Source organism: Micropterus salmoides, unplaced genomic scaffold (assembly GCF_014851395.1).
Source record: "Micropterus salmoides isolate LMB-PRFRI ecotype aquatic unplaced genomic scaffold, ASM1485139v1 Ms_hic_scaffold_10, whole genome shotgun sequence".
In the NCBI taxonomy this organism is placed as follows: Eukaryota; Metazoa; Chordata; class Actinopteri; order Centrarchiformes; family Centrarchidae; genus Micropterus; species Micropterus salmoides.
The window spans coordinates 2,557,199-2,581,484 of NW_024040041.1; the positions used below are offsets into that span (position 1 = coordinate 2,557,199).

Below are 24,286 nucleotides of genomic sequence, written 5' to 3' on the forward strand. Positions count from 1 at the left end.
AGACGCAAAACTAGGGCTGGATATCATTTAAGTTCTATCGATTCCACTTCTTATTGAACATCTGTTCTGATCCCAGCCCCTTCACCACAAATGTCCCTGCTCTTCCGCCTTGCTCATCTTCCCCTTCATGGCTGAAGTGAAAGGAGTCTCTGTACTAGAGGGGCGTTTCCTGGGACTCGTAGCTAAGAAATATATATATATTGGAATCATTTGTAGACATCGTTGTTTCCGTTCAGTATAAAAAGGTGAGGCTCACCTGTGTTTTGCACCTGAGCGTGAGACGTTGCTACTGTTAGCGTTAGCTGTATTTGGGGCGTCAGTGTACCTGGGAGAGCGTTGATGGGACACTGATGACAACGTGTTCCTTTAAGGGGGAGAACAATACATCGTTGGGGGAGAGACTAGGGGTGGGGTGGGGGTTCTGGATGGTTTGTGGATCTGGTTAAAAATGGCAGCTAATGCTCAAGATTTTCAGACTTAAAGTGGGGATTGGGGATTGAGTCTCTCTCTCTCTCTCTCTCTCTCTCTCACAAACAATTAAATTGTTATGATAATAATTTACCCTTTAAGGGGGACAATTTCCAGCAATATCCAAAGGCCATGCAATGGAAACATGGATTACAAGGACAAAATATTGTCTAAAATGCTGCATTCAGTTTAATGTACATTTCGATGTAACATTGAGGCAAGCAAAGTGTTAAACTGATGACAGTGATGTTGATACAGTATCGATGGCGTATGTAGGAGCAGCTTACTTGAAAAAGGTCTGTCTGGATCTAGCTACTAAACAGTAACATGGATGACAAAGTGATCGATTACGTGGTCAGTTATAACATCACCAGACTACTGCGAAATAAGTGTTTGCTTTACGAGTCTTTGCACTCAATTGAGTGCAATGAATAATATGAAGTTCGATAACACATAACGTAAGCCTATAAAAACGTTTATAAGTGCTAGCTTGCTCTACACAAACCTTAATAAAACAATACTAAAACGATAGATTAAACAATACACATTGTATATTTTTCATTCACTTTGTTGAAGTCGAAGGTCCGCCTTCACCGCTGAATGCACGCAAGGATAATTACCTTGGTACGACACCGGTGTTGTGCCGAATTCTGCCTGCCTGCTGAGGATTGCATGCACCTCATGGGTGATAAAGGTCATTCATGCTGAGAAAAGAAGTGGATGCAAATCTCAGCAGGTAGCCTACAAAATTTGATCTGCCAAATTATGCATCCACCTCTTTGGAAGGACCCAAGACCCAGACACTTTTGCTGTGCTCACTGATCAAACAGCATTATCACCACATATATTTATTGAATGTCAAGGAATGGTACTTCTACTAAGTGTATTAAAATATTAAAGACTCTAAACGTTCATAAAATATATACTTCGAATCATTTATCACCATTGATGAAGCCCACAAAGAATATTACAGCGTTTGAAAGCATTATTTGGAGGTGCATGCAATTCTCGGCAAGCAGGCAAAACTCGGCATAACACCGGCTTTTCCTCGATTCCTTAATCCCTCCGTAGTTGAATGGTCAGTATCACGAACGCTCCCCAAATGTGTCCAAAACTAATGCATTCAAGTTAACTCTGAGAAGGTAGTCTATCTATGTTCTTAACGTTGTCAGAGACCCACCTTCAAATAAGTTCTAAGCAAGCATGTGTAAGGTGCCTAGCTAATAATAAAAGCTATGTTAACGTTAGAATACAGCTGCGTTGTCGAGGTTAGCGCGCTGTACATAGCTGCTAGTCAATATCGGTTGCACGCCCAAACAAAGCTGCCTGTCAATAGCCAAATGCCATATTGGGTCACCAACTGCCTTTTTCCGGCTTGTCAGCGCAGAAACTTTTAGCTCATATTCATGCAAACTTCAATCAATAACAATATCAGCACTACTGCTTTTTTGTTGTGCATTTCATTACTACTTATTAAACTTGCCCACCAAACAGCACATGAAGATGACATAGTCAGTCCCTCAGTGGCCTTTTTAATCAAGTATATCCGAACAACCTAGCACTGTAATGCCATGTTCAGGTCATATTGCTCAGACCATATTTGTGTGCAACAGTGTCTGGAATATCTGGGGAAAATAATTATGATATCTCCCACTTTGTGGAAAGAACTGAAGAAGTGTCAACAAACTGGTGTCAATGGTTGAAATGCCTACATAAATAGTAGTTGAATTCCATCAAAATAAAATCTAACACAGTGCGGACTCGTGTAGGCCAGCTCTCTGAAGCTCGACATTTTCGGATGCACTCTGTCCCATAAGGCAGCTGATCTGTCTCTCTCAGCAGGCAGAGGGGCTGATAACGTCTCCTCCTTGGCCGGGTGTGACAGAGATGTGGTGATCCAATCACAGAGGGACAGCTTTAAGTACAGGTGTGAATGCACCCAAGAGGCATTGTGGACGCATTGAGATCTGATCGCTCAGACCACATTCAGAGGAGGTCTGTTCCGCTAAGGCTAGTGTTGTGTTGTTCAAAGAACGTTTCGTTCATTCGACCTAATCTTGAATATGACTCACGAGGAACAACTAGTCTCAGTGAGTAATTCGCTCATTTTCACGCATGCCTGAATAGTCTTGGACTCTTACGTTCACTCGTCACACGGCAGCTGCATGGTCTCCGTCAGCACAGGAAGCAGAATTGATCAGTTCACGACTCTCAACTGTGGGTCTCTGGGTTTGAGTCCTTCATTTGTCACGTGACAGCTCGGCTACTGTGGAGCAGGAATGAAGTAATCGTTCACCACTTAAATGGTAGTGTTGTAGTCAAGACCGCCCAAACCAAGACCAAGTCAAGACCAAGACAAGAGTTTATCGAGACCGAGACAAGACCAAGACTTTTAGGGGCTGAGAGCAGTCGAGACCAAGACCGAGGGAGGGCGAGACTGAGTCAAGACCAAGACCTGCATTGCATGGCACACAATAAAATGGTACTTCACAAAGTGATCTGAAAGATCCACATTCCCATTAAAACACCCACATACAAACGCTAAGAGCTGAAATCATTAATTAGGGTTATTGGTTGCATTTGAAGCAATAAGTTTTACTTCCAGTCAAAGTTAGGATGTTAACAAATCAGACAATGCAAAAACAATTTATTGATATTCCCAAAGTTATGGTCTTGAAATAAAATCCTGAGTCCTCAATGTCCGAGACAAGACCGAGTACAAATGCGGTCGTGTCCGAAACAAGACCAAGACCATCAAAAAGTGGTCTTCAGACCAAGACCGGTCTCGAGTACTACAACACTATTACATGGGTCCTCCTCAGAGTCTGTCTTCACTCGGCAGGCTGACTTACTGCCAGCACCGGGGAATGAGAGGCAAGTCTGTTGTCAGGTAACAGTCACTGGACTGACATATATCTAATATCTATTTTGATAATTTTGTGAGATTTAATAAAGCATAACATTATTACAGTGCAGTGATGTTGTGCTAAGTTGTTAGGTCGTTGTTCTGGATCCGCTCCACTTCAGTACCCTGACAGGGTTCTACCTGGAGCCGAATTACCTCAGAGGTCGTCTCCTCTCCAAAATAAGTGGACCCGGTCATTAAAACATTAAAACACAGCCACGTAGCAACGTTAGCGTTGGCACTGTGGCGTGTTTACAGCTAACAGCTGATCCAAGTCCGCCAGAGAACGCAACATAACTTTTCCTTTTTAGCCGTGCAATTGTTTCACAGCTCTTGGCTGGTGAACAACCTGCTGTGTTTGAGAGCGATGTGCTCATGTTTGTTTCTCTCTGTCTGCAGAATCCGGACCTGATGTGGCCCATTCTGCGTCCAGACCTGCCAAACTGCTGCGTTTATATGTGTTAATATTTCTTTGTTACTCTCTCTGTGCTGGAGTTCTTTTAAGAACTTGGTGGCTTGATCCAGATTATTATTAAATTGGTTGAATTTTAATAAGAGTGTGTTTATTCATATAGTGTATCAAGCTCCCCGCAAATCTGATGTTAATATTTAGATTTTACTCATGATAGGGATGTTAGGCTACTATATGAATGAGCACTTTAGAGATATGATAATTATAATAATACATATATATGGTTGGTCTGGTTGTATACATATACGTATAAATGGACAGATTTAGCCGGAGTAGTGGCGACTGAATATTGACAACATATTTTTGGTTTGAATTTGGTTGTGGCCCCATGGGGTTTTATAGAACGATGATAAGAGAAAGATCGAGAGGTGAATTTGTGCATTATACTTTGTCAATTAAAGCAAGCCAGGCAGCCTTCCGTGTCTGAGAACGGCGCTGTTTTTTTAATTACCCACTAGAGGGCTGCAGCGCCGCAATAACCAGCCTAGTTCAAATCAACGAAATAACAAAAAAAGATTAGTTCATTATAATGAACAAGATTTGATGACTTGTCAAAAGAGTGACTTTTCCCATCACTAGCTATGGCCACATTATTTTAGCAGTGTAGCCTGGGACACATTGAAAGACCGCCAACTCAACTGACGTCCTCCGCGTTAGCAATAATAGGTACTAATTCGCACCAATGGTGTCATATTAAAGTGCAGAACGTCAAGAAGAAGCCGCAACAACAGCAAAATGGATTCTCGTGGATGAAGTACTCACAAAACACACTGTCAGGTGTCATCCGGCTGCTCTGCCTCAACCCTGTGTGATTTACGAAGTCTCGTCATGGACAGAAAGCTAACAGCTAACTGCTGCTGACTGTAGATGTTCAGCTCAGTTGCTTGAGGTGCTAGCGGCACTATTAACACTGGCTGACTCTGCCCTAAGCAGCAACACCAGGGTCTGAAAAGGGAAGTCAATGGGGAAGTTCTTTAAACCTGCATTTTTTTTCTAATGGCCAGTAGGGGGCCACTCCACTGGTGGCACAAAGAAATCCGATTGTATGTAAGCCTATGAGAAAATGAAGCTACTTCTCACCTGATTTATTACCTCAGTAAACACTTTAATGAGTTTATATGGTCTCAGTCACTAGTTCCATTTGGTTCATTTAGTAAATTATGGTTCGATTTAGAGTAAAATAGACGATAAAGCAGGGTATGCTTTAGGGCCTGTTACCTTGTGATTGACAAGTCGCTAACACAGAAACCTGTCAGGCAATGCAATGTGTATCCCTCCCCAGCTCCACCCTCTCGTCCGATTAATCACTTAAAGTTCAAAAAAACCAAGATGACGATGGCCAATAGGCCAAGGCTTCAAAACTCCACAAACCAAAAATGGGTGACATCCACTGCTTTCTTACAGTCTGTGAACTGACCAGACTGGGAGCTTGGAGGGGAGTGTTGGTGTTTACACCGCCTGCACAGGATCTGCGGACCGCCGGAAGGAGGGTTTGAACTTAACCTATAGTTTTATAAAAATATAAGGATCATTTTAATGTGAGACCAAGATATGCATCTGGCATCCAGCGTTTAGTTGGGGGATTCTAAATCAGTAACAACAAATCATGTAATACAGTATTTAATTGTTATTCCAGCTAAATGAAAACAGACTATGAAACAGATATGGAATATTCAAGTAAAGGTCTGTTTGCCTTTGTACACTGGTATGTTAATATGTGCACACTCTTGCTATTACACTGTTCCCTTGGTTTCCCTCTGCATTTTTCCTCCATCATATGAGGTGTAGGTTGCCCTGTACCAATTAGCACTGAGTGAGCTTCAGACAACATTTGGGTGACAGTCCAGCTAACTGAAATGTGACCTGTGTTATCCATGGTGACTCATCGACCACATGGTTTTGAATGGCAGCCACAGCCACAAATGTGAATTGAGTCTGATGTCCACGTGCACACACTGCTGACCTCCTCTTTCTTTACTAAGCACTTTTCTGACTGTTTACACAACATCATCATGGTTAGGAATATGTGTATAAGTCATTTAACATTTAAACAATCATTTCTGTCCATTGTGTGAACACATAATTCCATGAGAAACTGACTGGTTTCTATGTATTATGACTGTGTTTATAGACAAAGAGTGAATACAGTACAGTAATCTACAGGAGAAATGACAAATCCAGAACTGTGCTTATTTCTCTTTATAGTCATTTTGAGTCTCTGAGTCTCCTTGTGGTCATTTTGATTACAAATTACAACAGGAAGACGTCTCTGATATAAACTCATTTTAAATAAGTGGTACATTGCAAAGTATTATGGGACTAGACCTACTTACAACAATTCTGTTTCATAATGCAGCCTACTGCTGATAAGCCAGTTCCCTGGCTGTTCAATATGTACAAAAACTCGTACTGCACATTCTTTGCAACGATGCTGTTGTGTACTCAGAGTAACACCGAGTTACATTTCCATTCCAGCTAACAGACCAGAGGCATGCATTTCAAATGGAGGGTGGCGATTCAAACTGCTCAGACCAGTTATGATGAGCTGATAAACAGAGTTTCCATGACGACATCCCAGTATAATAATCCAGGAAGGACTGCGGTGTGTCCTCCTCGTCCTTTATGACACTGTCATCTCTGCTGTGCTGTCAGATTGATGGGACAATCTCACAGATTTAACGTTTCAGCTCACAGGACGCGCGCTGCATGATGCTAACCTTCGTGCTATAGTAATGCCAGTAGCATCTGTCTGATAGCATAGCTATAGCTATTCCCTGACACAAGGACTAACACATCAACGTCAGCAATCACGATCAGTACCGACTCTACATGAGTGTATGAGAGCGTTCAGGCCCAGCGAGTCCCTCTCTCTTACCATGGCCTCCATCGACTCCCAGCTCTTGGTCTCAGATCCCGACAGGAGGAAATTTTTGGAATTTCCCCTGAAATTCACCTTCAGATTGATGTAGAAGTCCATGGCGTCGCCCGTCTGCGCCTTAACGCATATTACACTTTTCCCCGAACAACGGAGGCTATTTGGGTTAATCTCACCAATTCGCTCCACTGTGACTTATCCGACTGGGGATGAGGCGTATTTTGTGTTTACATCAGAGTCGCGGGCACGCCCACCCTGCACCATGTGTCCGGAACAAAGATCGCCACTTCCGCTCGAACGTCACTGCGCAAAACCAGCACGGCTCAGCCGGGCGCGGCTCAGGAGCCCAGAGGACACGGCTGTAACACCTACTATATTTTATTTAATACTGCCATTGGTCAGACCAAAAAACAATAACACAGGGATTAGAATATTTTTATCAATAATATTACTGCGTTAGCAAAGTAGATTTGACCTTACACCAAAAAATTATTCAGTCATGATGAGATGAAAACTCCCTCATGAGCTATTAAAACCATCTGAAGGCTGCCCCACAGCCCAGATCACTCCTTCTGTCTTTCTCAAAGGCATTCAGTAATAGTAGGCAACGTTAAAGACCTACACATATGTAGACCAATGGTGAAAGGAACTAAGTAGGGGAGACCGGGGGCAATTGTAACATTTTTTACATTTTCCTTAATAACTCACAGTCTACTTCAGATACACAAGTCATCTTTTGATACAAGAAACACATATGTGTGCACTAATTAATAATATAATTGATATATTTTCACTTATAAGAAGACTATAATGTTTAATTAAATGCAAGAAGTCAGTTTTACACTGAATTGTCCATCCATCCATCATCAATCGCTTATCCTGCGTACAGGGTCGCGGGGGGCTGGAGCCAATCCCAGCTTACATTGGGCGAGTCCATCGCAGGGCACACTGAATTCTAACACTGAAAAATAAGTCATATTAACCCACTGTATGTCAAGTAAAAGCCTAGGCTACCTCAAAGTAATTACTTTACTGCTAATAATGTTACTTAAGTGTTTTTATATGGTTCAAATTATTTTAGAAGTCAGGCATCCTATGCTAAGTTATCTGTTCTAACCTCAAAAAATTACTTTTCACAAGTGAACTAGTCATTCTCTAGAACTAGTCATCTGGTTTTGCTGGGTCTTATACAATCAACTACTTTAAATCCACTATATAGACAAACTGAAATTGAAAGGAACTTTACTTTTGCAGACTTAGGCCTATATAACAAGTCACACTTTCTGTTAAACATATATAAAACACATTATTTTAAACAAAGAATGTTGACCTATGTTAATTGATGATTTGTTTATACTAGAACAAATCCATTTCTTTTAATACACCCTTTTTTAATGTAGTTTTACATTTAAATTTAGTGAATATGTTCACTTTCAAAAGTAGTCAACACAGACAAACAAGCTGCTTACATTGGGCCAGGTGGCTTGGAACATCCAGGGCGCCCCCGATGTTGTAGCCATGATAAAATCTTGTATGCCCTCTAGCCACCACTATATATTAGCATAGTTTGTTAGTGTTTATTGATTGTTAATCAATAACCTAGAGATGAAATCTATTTATGTTTAAATTTGTAGTCGTTTAAACTTTAGACACCAGAAGAAAAATACTGTACTTCCGAATTTATTTTCATACCTCAAAATCAGTATTTTGTTAAAAACTTCTGCTGAGGTGAAATGATCCTGCTCCTTTTTCACAGGCAGAGAGAGAATCCTATTGAGCATGTGCAGATTAAGTGTTATCACTCTAGCTTGTTTCTGTTTGGAGAAATTGAGTATGTTACAATACATATCCCTATCCCTACAGATGAGGTAGGCTGTAGGCCTACTTTACTTGAGTAGGCCTATTTCTATTTTATGCTAATTTGCTAACCAGAGGGAGGTATTGTGTACTACATTGATCTGACAGGTAGCCTGTAGTTACTGGTGACATGTCATATTAAGTGAATAACTAAAAAATGAATGTGAGAAGTCAAAGAATCCAAAATCCAAAAGTCTGAAACTGAAAACAGATTTTGAACTTTTCTGCACAACACAAACTGTCGGCTATCTAAAGTAGTTTAAAAGAGCTCCACCTTGCACAGCTACAACTGTAAAATACTATGTATGCATTAACAGTATAATCATGTTCTACAGATTATTTTTCAGTTACTGGGGCAACAGGCTACTACTTTTGATATTTTAACTACATTTTGCTTGCTTGTGTACTTTACATGAGCACACATTTGAATGCAGGAATTTTACTTAATGGAGTATTTGTACAATGTTGAATTGGTATGCTCTCTAATTGGTAGTCTCTTTTGTGTTATATTGTGAAGACAGAATGTTATTTCAGAAGTTTAACAATTAACAACCATCACTAGAAAAAGATCCGGAGCTTACTTTAGATATATCTAATAGCTAATAAATCTCCTTTAAGCCTTCACATTATTATTACCTCATCAACCTTTATTTAAAGCGGTATGAACATGTACCTGATAATAATTGTACTTTTTGTGGTTTAAACGTTGAAACGTTGTTTTTCACTTATTTTGGAACTGCTTCATCTACATTAGCCTATATTTGGTTTGCTCTTATTGTTACTGTATGTCCTTCCTTTCCTAGTTTTATGTTTATCTGCTCTTTGGTTTCTATGTCTATGGCAGGAATAACTCTAAACACTACTAAATTTTGAACTTGATTAATATTCTAGTGAAATTCTAAAATTCCACATTCATAAGAGTAGGTTACATTTACCAAAGTTATGCTCTGCTTCAACATCTTTAAAAGAGAAGCTCAACAAGATATGCAAACAATTTGACAAAGAAGTTAAACATTCTTATTTAATTAAATGACTTGTGTTATCCAGTAATATTTTATTTTATTTACTCTGCACAGTCTGATGTGCAGTCTGTGAGGCTGTACTTCGACACAGCAGGTCATGTCAGAGGATCCACAAACAGTAACAATCCACAGAGGAACAGGGGTGTGTGTACAAATTTTCATGATAATCCATCGACTTTTTGTTGAAATAGTTTTGTCAAAACCACAAATGTCAACCTCATGGTGGCCAGCGTCAGTAGGAGTCCTTATTGGCTCTATAAAACGTTTCTGGTAGGATCCCCCCTCAGTCTGGGGTCTGTAAATATCTGTAAACAATATTTCGTGGCAATCCATCCAAAGTTCGTAGTTGCTGAGATATCTCAGTCTGGACCATAGTTGTGGACTTACACACCGACTTTGCCGGGGTGTAATGCTGGACAATAACTCCGCCTAAGTTTGTTTCCACCTTGAAGGTTTATTTCCATCAATAATGTTGGTAAATACAAACGTGAAACTGATCAGACTTCAGAATTGAATCAGCTGAGAAAACACAGAATCACTCATCTCTTAGCCAATTTCAAGCCTTTCTGATTTCTCTAGAACAATAAACATTCATTACTTAAAATGCAACCACCAGAGTTAAAGAGTATAAATAAAATAATGTGTTAAAAGATCCCATCATTCATAGAAAGAAGCTGATACATGAAAAATGTTTTCAGGACCTCAAATCCCTCAAACTGAGCTCACCACTGATGCGGACACATGAAGTTTACATGGAGGGTCAGGTTCACATTTGGCGTTCCAGGTCATCCCAAGGCTTTTGGATAGTGTTGAGGTTAGGGCTGTGTACTTCCACACCAAACTGGGAAACCCATTTCCTTATGGAGCTGGCTTTGTGCATGGGGGCATTCTTGGAACTATGGGGCCTAAACCAGGAAAAACAGCAGCCACAAGGACGTAAGTATGTGTCCACATATTTTGGCCACATATTGAAGATTTAAATACAGTGTCTTATTTATAGTATATGGCAGGATGCACAGATGTTCACCCAGCCAACAGGACATGTAATGTACGGCCCCCTGCCTCATAGCAGCTTCTGTCCCTTGTACCCCAGAGCTGCAGTGACACAGTAAGGAACAACAGCCACAGTAGCCAGAGGCACTGTGGCACTTTTACAGAATGACAACAGATAGAATAGAGCTCCGCTGTGGACAGGTGGCCTAAAAGCAGAGTCAAACAACTGCAGCAGCACCAGTGTCGCACTTAAACAGATCAACTTGTAGATGGCGCACTCAGCCCCCCTGCTGAACACTACTCTGTTGGCGTGCGCATGCAGAGGAGAGTGGAGCCCCAGGCCCAGGCCCAGCAGAGTCCCAGTGTTTCTGAACAAGCTGGCCAAGGGGCTGGTGTCCACACTGACCCACTCTGCTTGGCGGCACCAGCACCGCGCTTTTTCCACACTCCAGAGGAGGTCGACGCCTACCAGCCGGAGGCACAGGTACATGAGGAGAGCCAGGGAGAGGAGGAGCAGGGAGGCAAGGAGGTAAGAACGCAGGCCAGCCTCATAGATCTGCTGGGTCCGACTGAGAGATTCTGCCAGCAGGATACCTGAGAGGAAAAGGTTTCTTTCTTTTCATTTCAGTTATTTGGTTTAACCAATTTGCCTTTCTGTTATTATAGTTAACTATGCATTAATCTATAAACCATTGGTTATTACATTTTACACTACACATCGTTGCTTGTGGCAAACAGGGGAAAATATAGAGTTGATTGCAATAACAGTTTATCAGATGTTTCTTTCAGATTAATTTCAATTTCAGATTTAAATCTTGCTTCGGCTTTTGGAGTTTAAGAGAAATACTCCACATGACGACTTGAGCGCAGCCTTATGTGGTCTGTCCGTACCTATGACAACTCCTGTGATGACCTGATGTGGGAAATGAGCAGCAACGAAGACCCTGGAGAGGCACACACACACCTGCACACACCAGAAGAGCATCCACAGTGAGACACGCACACACCTGGAGGACAGAGACAAGTGTTACTGCTCTGACTACAAGCAGCGCACAGAGGTATTACACAGTGAATGAAGCTGAGGTTGATGATACCATTTCCTGATTTGATGTCCTTCTTTCTTCAGCACTGTGGCGAGGAGTGATGACATCATGGTGTAGTAGACTGCTGCAGCCCCCATGGCATGACCGGACGGACTTCCTGTCCGGGGGAAGTAAACTTCTTAAGAGACAGACCCGTTATACTGAATTAACTCACAAATGATACTCCTAAAGGGTGGTCCTACCTGGCCCCGTCTCACAAGTCATGGGGAACTGCTCTATTATTGGTTGGGAGGAGTTGCCATAGTAACCTGTCTCCTGAACCCACCAATAGGGACGCTCTCCAAACAGAAGCCTTAATAAATTTATTAATTATTAATTTACTTTGTAAATTAATAATATTATAATAATAATGATAAATAATCATCATCATCATGCCCGTTCCACTTCTCACCATTTCAGCACCAGATTGACCCAGTCTCCCACTACTGCCACCCACACCAGTTTGATGGCTTCAGCTTGCTGTACATGGAACCATATTGGGAACAACAGGAAGAAGGTGTTGCGGAGGTCTGTTGCCATGGACACTGAGAGGAAGTAGCCCTGGCTGTGGCTGAAGTGGGTCTGCAGGTAGTACGTGCTGCTCACACCGGAGCTGTAGAGCAAGTCCATTACCACTGCAAGAGAAGAGGGTGGCCAAAGGTGTGACGCTGCTGTCTGTGTGTGGTGTGTGTTTCTAAATTCACTTACAGAAAGTGTTGTCAGAGAGCATGCAAGCTTTTCTCTGAAAACGACACGATGAGAGCGCTGAGAGTGAACCAGAAGAACTGAAACCCCCCAAAACTCTTGAACCTGAGGGGAGCTGCAGATTCAGCTGAGGAGTCCCTTTTCACATTGTCCTTTGATACATTCTTGTTAGTTAAAAAAAAATGGATTATAGCTACTTTAAGGACTACCAGAAAGTTTTAGGAACATTGACTTCTATTAGCGTCTATCAGTACTAAGTAGCTTAGTTCTCCTGCACAGCACCAGGATCAGCTGGTCATGTTATAGTTAAGTTACTATCAATCAGATAGTTTTGTGATGCTTTTCCACACATGTTTTGACTGAGGTTTAACTGAGGCACACGTGACACCTTTTAAAAGGTCAGTTTTTTATAGGTTGAGTACACTCTTGCATTGGTTTAACACCTGTGATAGTGTTGTTTTCACAAGATCATACACGGTGAAAGAATTGTACTTCCTGCTGTAGAAATCTGCCCTCACACTGAACTCCATCACCTAAACGTCAGTTAAACCTCAGCTAAACCTGGTTCATGGCAGGTTTAAGTTAAACCCCAGTTTAATGACCTCTAATGACATTTAGGTATTTCTACAGGACATCTGTGTTTACACTGAACCACAGAGGCAGAGTTTGATCTTCAGCTTCCACACAACAATGAGTTTTAAAAAGACCACTGGTCCACACAGACGACACAGATTCAGACTGGTCTTAAAACCTTAAACAGTTGATCTACAGACAGAGAAACCTCATACGGCAATATAATGTTTATATAGTAAAAAGTCAATATTACCAAACATGTAGGCTATGAGTAGACAAAACCATACTTACAGAATCTTACAGAACGAGATCACAGCACACCTCTAGGGCTGCTATAAACAGCAGTTTTATCCCTGCAGCCAGTGATGTGTGTGTGTTCATGTGTATGAGTCCTTAATTTAAATAGTCTCACAGGTGTCTGCTGAGATGCCCAATGACGGCTGAGATGTCTTTTAATGTTACGTGCGTTTAAAGCCTGTGTGTACCTGGTCACAGAGTGTTTTAATACGATGTAGTATTTGTTTAAGTATTCGCAAAAATCTAAAGTGGATCAGTGTGTGCAGGGTTTGCTGGTGTCTCTGATGGGTCAGAAGTGTGTGTGTGGCTGAGTGTTGCTAGTCAGACACAGTCTCTTTTATATTCAGACATCTGGTCCTCAGGCTCGGACTTTGGACTGGAGGGAGAGAGGGCCAACAGAAGGGGAGGGGGGGGCAGATAGAGGCAGGGAAAGAAGAGGTTTGATATAATGAGTAAACATGCCATTACGGTTTTAGCACGCATTTGGAGAGTGGTGTCTTTTCTTTTCTTTTCTTATCTTTTTTTTTTTTTTACATTTCTTAAACCAAAAAAACAAGTTCAAAATTGTAAGGAGTGGATTAAATAGTGTGTTTGCCTGCTCTAACTGCAATCATTAGCATGTCTGGCATGCCCCACCACTCACAGTAGGCTACTAACTGAGTATTAATTCCAAGGCCAAGAACCAGAATCAGGTTTATTGCCAGATACAACAAAGAATTTGCCATGAGAGTCAGTGACAGTGGGAACCCCTGGCCTTGTTGAGGAGGCTCACTGCAGACAGAAAGAAAGTGTTCTTGTGGCGTGAGGTTTTGGTCCTGATGGACAGCTGTCTCCTGCCAGAAGGGAGTACCTGAAACAGTTTGTGTCTGTGGTGGGAGGGATCCACCACATTCTTTCCTGCATGCCTCAGAGTCCTGGAAGATTGCAATCAATCACCTTCTCAGCAGAGTGAATGATACACTGCAGATGGTGATGGAGGAGGTGAGGATGGACTCAATGATGGCAGCGTAGAAGTGCACCATTATTGTCTTTGGCAGGTTGGACTTTTTCAGCTGCCGCAGGAAGTACATCCTCTGCTGAGCACGTCATTTACGAAATACTTTAGTTTGTGGGTTACAAAATCTGTGTTAGTGAGCACTTCTCCTTTGCCGAGATAATCCATCCACCTACCAGGTGTGGCATATCAAGATGCTGATCAGACAGCATGGGGATTGCACAGGTGTGCTTTAGGCTGGCCACAATAAAAGGCCACTCAAAAATGTGCAGTTCCACTGTATTGAGGGGGTCCAGAAACCAGTCAGTATCTGGTGTGTATTCCCCCCCCTCCAAAGAGGATAAAAACTCAACTTCAAACAGCGCAAAGTAAACTAGTCAGGTTGGTCTTAAACCTCAACAACAGGACTCAAGTAATTAATATGGCTGACGCTGAAAACAGGGTGAGGCAGCTGAAACTGAGATTAACACGATCTTGCATAGGAATGAGCCAAGGTATTTTAAAGATTATTTTTAGCCTGTAATTAATAGCTCATAGCTATTCAACTAGAAGCAGTGCCATTGGGGTGTACGAACAATAATGTTGCGATGATGTGTTGAGAGGAAACCCGCTTGACACTGTTCTTGATCAGAAAAGTTTATTACATCAAAGAGTTCAGCATCAAATACAAGCTCTGCAGCAGCTTGGAGAGTGACCCAGCCCGATGGCCACTCTGTCTCTCTGTACATCAAACATAGCTTATATAGGACATGTTTAGGTATCTGTTAGGTACCATAGCAGGGTTTGAGTCTGCAAAATAAAAGGTCAAACCCATAGAAGGGTACAGTACTATTCGGAAGTAACAAAACAAGGGGTTAGAAGTCAAATTCTATAGAAGGGTTCAGTCCCTACATAACCACCAATCACTGCTCTCCCCGTAGAAGGTCACTGACCCTCTGTCCTGCTGCTACAGTGCTATTTTGAACTGTTATGAGTCAAATGCACAAATATTGGATACTACACCATTTACACAGTACCCTGTAGATTTAACAAAACACCTTTTTGTCCACTGCAGCATCGGAATGGAACAAATTTAAAGTTGAGATTTAAAATGCGTCTACAAAACAAGGGTAAATTTTGCTTTTAAAAGCAACCACGATTGCCGCTTTGTTACATTAATAATAATAAAAACAATAAAGTAGACTTTTATAGCGCTTTTCAAAGAATTGCTTACAGGGAGAAAAAAAGTAGTTTGTTAAAAATGTAGGGGAGAACAGGGAACCATACAAAAAGGTGTGTAAGCTAACCAGCCAAACCTGCCACGCTGGATTGCCATTCTAAGCTCACTTTTGTTTATGATTATTATTATTAAAAAAGCTAGGTGTTTGTGTTGCAGTTGTAAGACATTAGCTGTCAGGTTATGTAGTTGTTTTCTTCTTCTGACAGACAGACGTTGTGCCTGAGGAACATGTTAGGGAAGCAGCTTGAGACTGACTGACTGCTGTTCAAAGAGGATAACACTAAGAGAGGTGTTCTGTGCATATCAATATCTAAACAATTTGATTTGTTGAAAATATATGTAATTCTTCTCTTTATTCAGTATACACTTAAATTAGAGAGTGCAAGTCTATCATTTTAAGACAAGATATATAATCAATACAAGCAAGAGAATGTGTTAGAAAAACAGAATATGAGGGGTTAACAGTGAGGCTGCTGTCGTTTTCATGTTGACGAGCTCTGGGTGTGACACACTGTTCCAGTTCCCGGCCACAAGTTTCCCCTCTGACATGTCCTGATTTACCACATGGCTGAGGAGGAACGCACGTAGGCATGCATGTCCACGTGTAAACACATCTGCCAGTCCACAAACACATGCATGGATACACACAAACAGTCTGACGGAGCATCCCCTACACATCCCCACTCCACTCCACCTGCCTGACTCCCCAGCAGGCTCTTTCTATTCTCATTCTTTTCTTTACAGCCCTTCTATTTTACTCTTTACTGCTGCAACTTCTTTCTCACAGTCTACAGACTTTGTTCTCTTTTTCTCAACTTTTACAGATCAGTTCATCAAAACTTTTCTTTTTTTTTAAAACAGAAACACAGTAACAATATATCTTTCTGGAAGCAAGGTTCCAGTTACTCTGAACAATTTAATTCTCAATAACAACTATATTCTCAATGAAACAACCACAAAAAGATGATTTACAAATGTATTTGACAATTTGCGTTCTTATATTTATCTATTTGGTGGCTGTCTTCGTGAATGGCATGAAGATATTTGATTTACTGATACAGATCTTTGAAACTTTCAGATTTTATTGGAACTAACTCTCAATGTCATTTCAGCATTGTACTGTGTGGCCACACCTCTGGACAGACTCTTCTTGAAGACATTTGTGGTGTTGCACTGTGGCGTGTACAAACAAAAAAATGAGAGAAGTAGAGTCTAGCTAGCTCTGAGGTGCTTTGAGTTAAATGCTAACTGTTGCATGGCAACATAATGACAATGACAAAGCCAACACGCTGAGGGGAACATGGATATCTGAACCAAATCACATGGCAATACATGCAGTTCACTCAGAACCACTAAAGTCAACTTCATGGTAGCGCTAGAGGGAAAGTCAGGGACTTTAGTCACTTGAGGGAAACATGAATGCAAATGTCATGTCAATCCATCCAAAACTGCCTGTTTGTGCGTATTCAATACGTACCTAGGAACCTTTTTCAAGCCCTGGTTTCTAGTTTATGCCTGTTGTTGCTAATTTGCATCATACCTACATCATACCTGAATTTATATCTTTTCAATGTTCTATAGACAAATTAACAGTTTTAACTTAATTTAACATCAGCTTGGAAGCAACTGAAAACACAAATAATTTTTAATTTTTTTCTATTGTAAAACAATTCAGGCGTCAAGGGGTTAAGCGTTTCATGTGAAATTGTTGTCAAATGTGAAATCTTAAATCTTATATATCCTTTTGTTGTTTTAATCTTGACAATTACAGATTACAGCTCAAGGAAATCAAAAAGCCATATCTCAAAATATTTAACTATTAGAATAAAGAATGTATAATACAGAAAGCTAGACCTTCTATAAAGTTGAAAACTTAAACTTAATTTATGCATTCTGTACTTGGTCGGGGCTCCTTCTGCATGAATTACTGCATCACAGTGGCATGGCATGGGGGCAATCAGCCCGTAGCACTGCTGAAGTTCAGCTCGTCTGTATTGTTGGATCTGGTGTGTCTCTCTATGGTGTTCAGGTCAGGCGAGTTGGCTGCCCAACAAAGCGCAGTAACACCATGGTCAGCAAACCAGTTACTTGTGGTTTTGGCGGTGTGGGCAGGTGGCAAGTCCTGCTGGAAAAGGAAATCAGCATCTCCATAAAAATCTCCTGGTAGTTGCTGCATTGGCTCTGGACTTAAAAAATAGTGGACCAACACCAGCAGAGGATATGGCCCCCAAATCATCACTGACTAGACTTCAAGCCACTTGGATTCTGGTCCTCTCCACTCGTCCTCCAGATTCTGGAACCATGATTTGCAAATTCAATTCAATTCAGTTCAATTCAATTTTATTTATATAGCGCAACAACAGTTATCTCAGAGCGCTTTTTTGGGATGAGGTTGCATACAGAGGGAGAGAAAGTAGAGGAGAGAGGAGCTCAGTGCATCATGGGAAATCCCCCGGCAGTCTAGGCCTATAGCAGCATAACTAAGGGATGGTTCAGGACTCACCTGAGCCAGCCCTAACTATAAGCTTTATCAAAGAGGAAAGTCTTAAGCCTACTCTTAAATGTGGAGATGGTGTCTGCCTCCTGAACCCAAACTGGAACCTGGTTCCACAGGAGAGGAGCTTGATAGCTGAACGCTCTGGCTCCTAGTCTACTTTTGGAGACTCTAGGAACCACAAGTAACCCTGCATTCTGGGAGCGCAGTGCTCTGGTGGGGTAGTAAGGTACTATGGGCTCTTTAAGATAAGATGGTGCCTGACCATTAAGAGCTTTGTAGGTAGAAGAATGATTTTAAATTCTATTCTGGATTTTACAGGAAGCCAATGCAGAAAAGCTAAGACAGGAGAAATAAGATCTCCTTTCCTGGTTCCTGTCAGAACACGTGCTGCAGCATTCTGGATCAGCTGAAGAGTCTTAACGGACTTTTTCGAGCAGCCTGATAATAAGGAATTGCAGTAATCCAGCCTAGAAGTAACAAATGCATGGACTAGTTTTTCTGCATCATTTATAGACAGGATGTTCCTGATTTTTACAATATTATGTAGGTGAAATAAGGCCTTCTTGTGTAGGGGGTCAGTGAGTGTCTTCTGGACAACTGTTAAGTCAGAAGTCTTCTCGGTGATTGTTGTTGTGTACTGAACCAGAATGAGAGATGAAATGCTCTTCTCAGACTGGCATTTCTGTATCATACATTCTTTATTCTAATATTCTAATATTGAGCAATGGATTTTTGATTTGAGCTGTAATCATCCCTAATCATCAAGACTAAAACTAGACTAAAAGGCCTCAAATATTTCACTTTTATATATATATAATATATGAAACTTTCAAATTTTGAACAAAATGACGGAAAAATCTATTCAAATCTTTTGAGATGCATTCGTATGTGTGTGTGTGTGTGTGTGTGTGTGTGTGTGTGTGCACTCGTCTCTGTCACTCTTTGTTGAGTCACAACTGCCAAATATGTGGAATAAGTACTTAATTAAAAACACAATTACAAACAGCAGTGACACTGTTTCTAATAGTGGATGGGCAGATTTTGATATTTCATCATGACGGGAAAAATCGTGGGAACTGAAACTCCAGCTGTGAGAGGGACAGAGAAATCAAAAGGATTGACAAGTATGGGACACATATCATAACTTATCAGAATCAGATCTTTATATCATATATAATATGTAATTTACAGTCACAGGAAAAAGTATGTGAACCCTTTCTGCATAAATTGGTCACAACATGTGGTCTGATTTTCATCAAATTGTCTGCTTAAACTAATACCACACAAACAATTATATTTTTTATTGAACACACTGTGTAAACATTCACAGAGCAGAGTGGAAATACTGTAGTACATACTTTTGTCTGCCACTGCACACTCACCAGTCACTTTATTAGGTACTCCCTAGTACCGGGTTGGACCCTCTTTTGCCTTCAGAACTGCCTTAATTCTTCATGGCATACTTTCAACAAGGTGTTGGAAACATTCTTCAAAGACGTTGGTCCATATTGACATGATAGCATCACGCAGTTGCTGCAGATTTTTTGACTGGTGTATTATCCTGATGTGTATTATCCCAAGTCAGTCTTGGGAATAACAAAATGAACTTACTGCATATTGTTACAGCGCACCCTCTTCTCTCAAATATCAGGCTATAGCTACACTGTTATTTGAAATAACCTAAATAAAAAGCATGTGTTCTGTGCTGTGTCCCGCATGGGGTTAATACAATACATTAATTAAATACAATTCATATTATTGTCAAAACGGGTCAATAAGCTCAAAAGCTTATCGTCACGAAGTGTTCCCAAAACATCTCTCCTCTCACCGAATATCTTGACGGATATTGTTACGTACATGAACAAAGGCAGAGGAACTAAAATTAGCAACTCTATAGCCAGACATGTACACTGATATTGGGTGATTCTGCAAAATCATTATTTTTTTTAATGATGAAAGTGTTTTTTATATTATTTCTTTTTACAATATCTGCGCATGGAAATTACAGAATGATTACAGTTATGTAATGATGGTGGTTATGGAAAATAATCTATGGTTAAAGGAATATTTTGACATTTCAGTCACTCTCTTACAGATTACTGTCATCGCTGTGCACTAAATGTGAAGCTACAACCAGCAGCCTGGAAACAGGCAGCCTGGCTGGGCCCAAATATGAATTATATGTAGTTAGTTAAATTTGCACAAGGTTGTTCACTCACTGGTTCACAGGAAAGCATTCCAAAACAAAGGTGGGCAGTTTTTTTAAACTGGAAGAGCAATCACCAATGAAACGAGGAGCTGAAATAACTGAAACAATCTCAGTGAAGATGAACGCAGCAACTGAAGAGCTCTTCTGCAGAGTATTATATTGTTGTCTGGAAGGTGCAGAACAGCATGAGTCAATCTGTATTTACTAACATAACATGTGCTAACTGGAACCAAAAATGGTTCTTTGGAGTGATGCCATAGAAGAACCATTTTTAGTGGTTCTTTAAAAGCACATTCCTGCAAATGGTTCTTTGAGGAACCTTTGGGGGTTGCTTAAGAACCATCAGAAAATGGAAAATGGAAATAGAAAACTTTAGCAAAAATAGGTTCTTTAAGGAACCATTAAAAAAAGTTCTTTGTGGACCCAGCTGGTTCAGTACAGAACCTCTTTTAAATAATTCTTAATTCATTTTTCAGAATAAATGGTTCTTTAAGCAAACTACTTAATGAGCAGGTGGAAAGAAGTATATATACATAATTGTTGGCTGTTTATTGACATGAAGCACAATAGAAGTCAAAACAAACACAAAATGAGTCACTGTGAGGGGGAACATAACCCCTGTTAAAATAACTTGTTGATCTATACTAAAAGTCAACTACCATTTGCCAGCTGTACCGCAGTCCTTTAAAGTAGCTGTAAATAAACCTCTTCTTTAAAAAACCCACACTTAATCTAGGGGTTTTAGGGGTTTAGCTGTATTCACATTGTTTCTATTTATTCTAATAAACCTTATGCCAAAGAAATACATTTTCAGTACTAGTCCATTTGCTCAACCTATTTAAAAACAAACACATACAGAATAACTACAGTATTTGATATGTGTCTCGTTAACCGGATATGATGTGATTATCCTGTGCCAGTGGGCAGACCAGTCCACCAAGTGATGGCGCCCTCGTGTGGGTACTAACCAATCACACTCTCCAGCAGGAAGAATAGGCCACACTGCACAGCAAAGAGACAGTAAGGCTGTGCTTCTCAAACTGGGGAGCTTAGAGCCACTTCAGGGGGGTTGTGGATGTTGAGCAGACCTGTTGAATGAATATGATTTATGTGGTGACATAAACAAACAAAAATGTTCTGGTGGCTATATGGCTAACCTGAATCTTGTTTATTTCAGTAGCCTGGATTGTTAATGATTGATAAAAATTGAATCCACTTTTGCTAGGTGGGGAGGGTGCATGAACTTTTTTTGGCTTTGGGTGTGAAAGAACTTTGCAGTAAATAAACAGCTAATAATAAACTAATTGCTAACATGCCCACAATAATGCTTATCTGCTGATGTTCACAGGTATAATCTGCTCACCATGCTAAATTAACATATTAGCAAACTAACCAAACACAAAGTGCAGCGGAGGCTGATGAGAGTGTCATTAACAATTTTTGACCTGATGGTAGTGCTAATCAGAGGATCAGAGGAGGGGAACAAGAATGTTCTGAAGGCATCCTGAACGTGTCGCACGATCTGAGGGAGTCGAACCACAACTTTATCAGTTCAATGTATTTATGCCGATAGATGAACATTCAATTGCAAATTACATAACAAGTACAAATACATGTTGCCCTTTACCAGGTCAATTTTACACCGACTAGATCATTTCATATATAGTGAATACAATTAGTGAAGACTTTTTACTATTGACTTCCTTTTCCTTTTACATGTTCCACATACCATTTGTCTCACAGATTTTACTTTCTTTTCCAACTATTCCGGTTCTTGATAGACTGTAGATGTGATAAAGAAATCAATAACGGATGATTACCTTTACGTGTGAATACTTTATTCTCGGTCTAGGTCTGTTGGAGGATGCTACTGCAATAGCATCCTCTATGGTTCACCCGCCAAAGCCCTAAATAAACGGACCCGCCTCCTCACCCACACACGCACCCATGACCACATCACCCCTGTCCTCCAGAATCTTCATTGGCTCCCTGTTCCCCAACGCAGTCAGTACAAAATCCTCCTCCTCACACATAAAGAAAGACCTAACAGACCTGCTCCACCACCACAATCCCTCCCGTAACCTCCACTCCTCTGACACTAACCTCCTCTCACCACAAATCAGGACCAAGCACCGTACCTGGGGCGACAGAGCTTTCACCATCGCAGCCCCCTCCAAGTGGAACTCCTTACCCATACACATCCGAGACTGCAGTGACATGGACTCTAGATTTTAACCTCAAACAATGTTATATTGCACCTGCTGCTGTTTGTTATTTTGTTATTTATATGGTCGCTCCTTCACTCTCATGTATTTCCACACCACATGGTTTCATCTACTGTTCATATATTTTATATTTTGCTATTTATGTTTATTATCTGTTTTAAATGTACATAACTTTTGTTTTTATTGTAAAATGTCTTTGATGGTCCTGAAAAGCACTATAGAAATAAAATGTATTATTATTATTGTTATTATTATTATTATTATTGACTGTGTGATCCAGCTCACATCCGTTCTTTTAGCAGAATCTCCACACATTGCCCAGGCCCACCACATTGCCTACTGCTGCCACAATATATTCCCTTTCCCTCGTCCACTGTTCCCTCTTTCTCCCTTGGTCTCTCTATGTGTTCTCTTCTCAGTCCTCTGATCAGTGCTCTCAGGGCACAGCCCTGTCAGTCAGGTGTCATACTCATCTGTAGACACAATACTGAGAGACACAAGACACACACAGACACATTGGTAAATCATACTCTCAGGGCTACAAACTTACACACTCTTTGAGAAAAGCAAACTTCCAAGGGAACAGAATGTTAAAAATAGAATAAACATCCAAGAGAAAAACAGATACTGAAGCACACTGATTGATTTGCAACCTTTAGTTGGGCAGAAAGTTTTCCCTTGAATGTTTATTCTATTTTTAACATTCTGATTACATTATTCTGGTTTCAATGTTCAGTTTTGAATAAAAAATACATCATGAAATAAATAATGATATTAATAAGACAAAATAAGATAAGATAAAAAAATAAGATAAGATAAAAAATGTGATTGTGATGCAATTTGTTATTTGGTTATGATGAAAAGTGGCATTATGAAATTAAACGTTCACTGGTAACAAGAGTGTTGTGAAATAAAAACAAAGGACATTTTGAAATCAAAACGTTTTTGCCTTTATTATTTATATCTATATTTTATAATGTTTTATTTTCAATTAAATGCTTATATTAAAATATTTCAAGAGTGAAAAGAGTGGGTATCTTTAAAGATAAATGAGAAAGATAGAAATGAGGATGTTTACAGAGACACGTTTGCCAGTACATTGAGTACCATGTGTTATACCAACATCAATATACTAAAAACAGCTGGAACAGAACAGAACAGAACAGAACAGATAACACGTGCTATTAACAGGTTTGTCCTTGTTTGAACTTCCCAGAAGTGTGTAATCATTTTCACAGCAGAGCAGTTGTAAATCTCATAAATCCTGTAAATATGTCTTCCTGTATTCTTAGAGTGCTGATGTTTTGGAGATCTAAGCTGCAGGGTCTGGTTGTACTGCCAGGGTTGCTCTGGTAGTATTTCTACATCAATCTCAACAGTGTGATTGTGTCTAAGAATGCTCAAACAAGTATCTGGGATATCAGGAGCTAGGGTGTGACAGTAAGAGTACTATTAAAATTAAATCTTTGCACTCGTTAATGTTTGAGGCACCACCTTCATTCAAAGGAAAATAAAGAAATCCATTTTAGAACCAAGCCCCAGACTTCCAGCTCAGGACTCCACAGTCCCAGACTCCACAGCTCCAGCCCCAGAAAGGCCTCAGCTGGCTGGCTGGTTCAAGAGAACCTTCTTCACACAGTGTACTTGCCTGATCATTTACAATTTAACCTGGCTTTATTGTAGCCTAATTCATTGTTTGTGTAGTTTTCGTGTTCATTCCACGTTGTCACGAATCTTACTGTGATTTCCATGTAAATTATTCTATGCGCCTTTTTACATCTTTCACCCCAGTTGGAGAATGCTCAGTGATTTGATTGCAATCCAGACTAAAACCTAACACATCTGCTTTCTCCGCCGTCCCTTGTTTCTGAATACAAATAAAGATTGGTTTAA

The 24,286-nt window shown here is 40.4% G+C and overlaps 2 protein-coding genes across 2 annotated transcripts in view; both read right to left on the reverse strand.

The window, feature by feature from the left end:
- Positions 1-6,986, reverse strand: part of LOC119918801 (next to BRCA1 gene 1 protein-like) — a 41,635-nt gene extending 34,649 nt beyond the window's left edge. Inside the window, 1 exon segment of the mRNA XM_038739490.1 lies at positions 6,721-6,986. Coding sequence (XP_038595418.1) covers positions 6,721-6,822 — 102 coding nt within the window. The 5' untranslated portion in view covers positions 6,823-6,986.
- Positions 6,987-9,607: 2,621 nt separating this feature from the next.
- Positions 9,608-13,560, reverse strand: LOC119918811 (glucose-6-phosphatase-like). The gene is made up of 6 exons (XM_038739498.1): positions 13,244-13,560; positions 12,087-12,309; positions 11,878-11,987; positions 11,687-11,792; positions 11,484-11,599; positions 9,608-11,186 (listed from the first exon to the last, which is right to left on the reverse strand). Exons 2-6 carry the CDS (start codon positions 12,302-12,304, stop codon positions 10,663-10,665), a joined length of 1,074 nt encoding a protein of 357 aa, XP_038595426.1. The 5' UTR covers positions 12,305-12,309; positions 13,244-13,560; the 3' UTR covers positions 9,608-10,662.
- Positions 13,561-24,286: the final 10,726 nt, after the last annotated feature.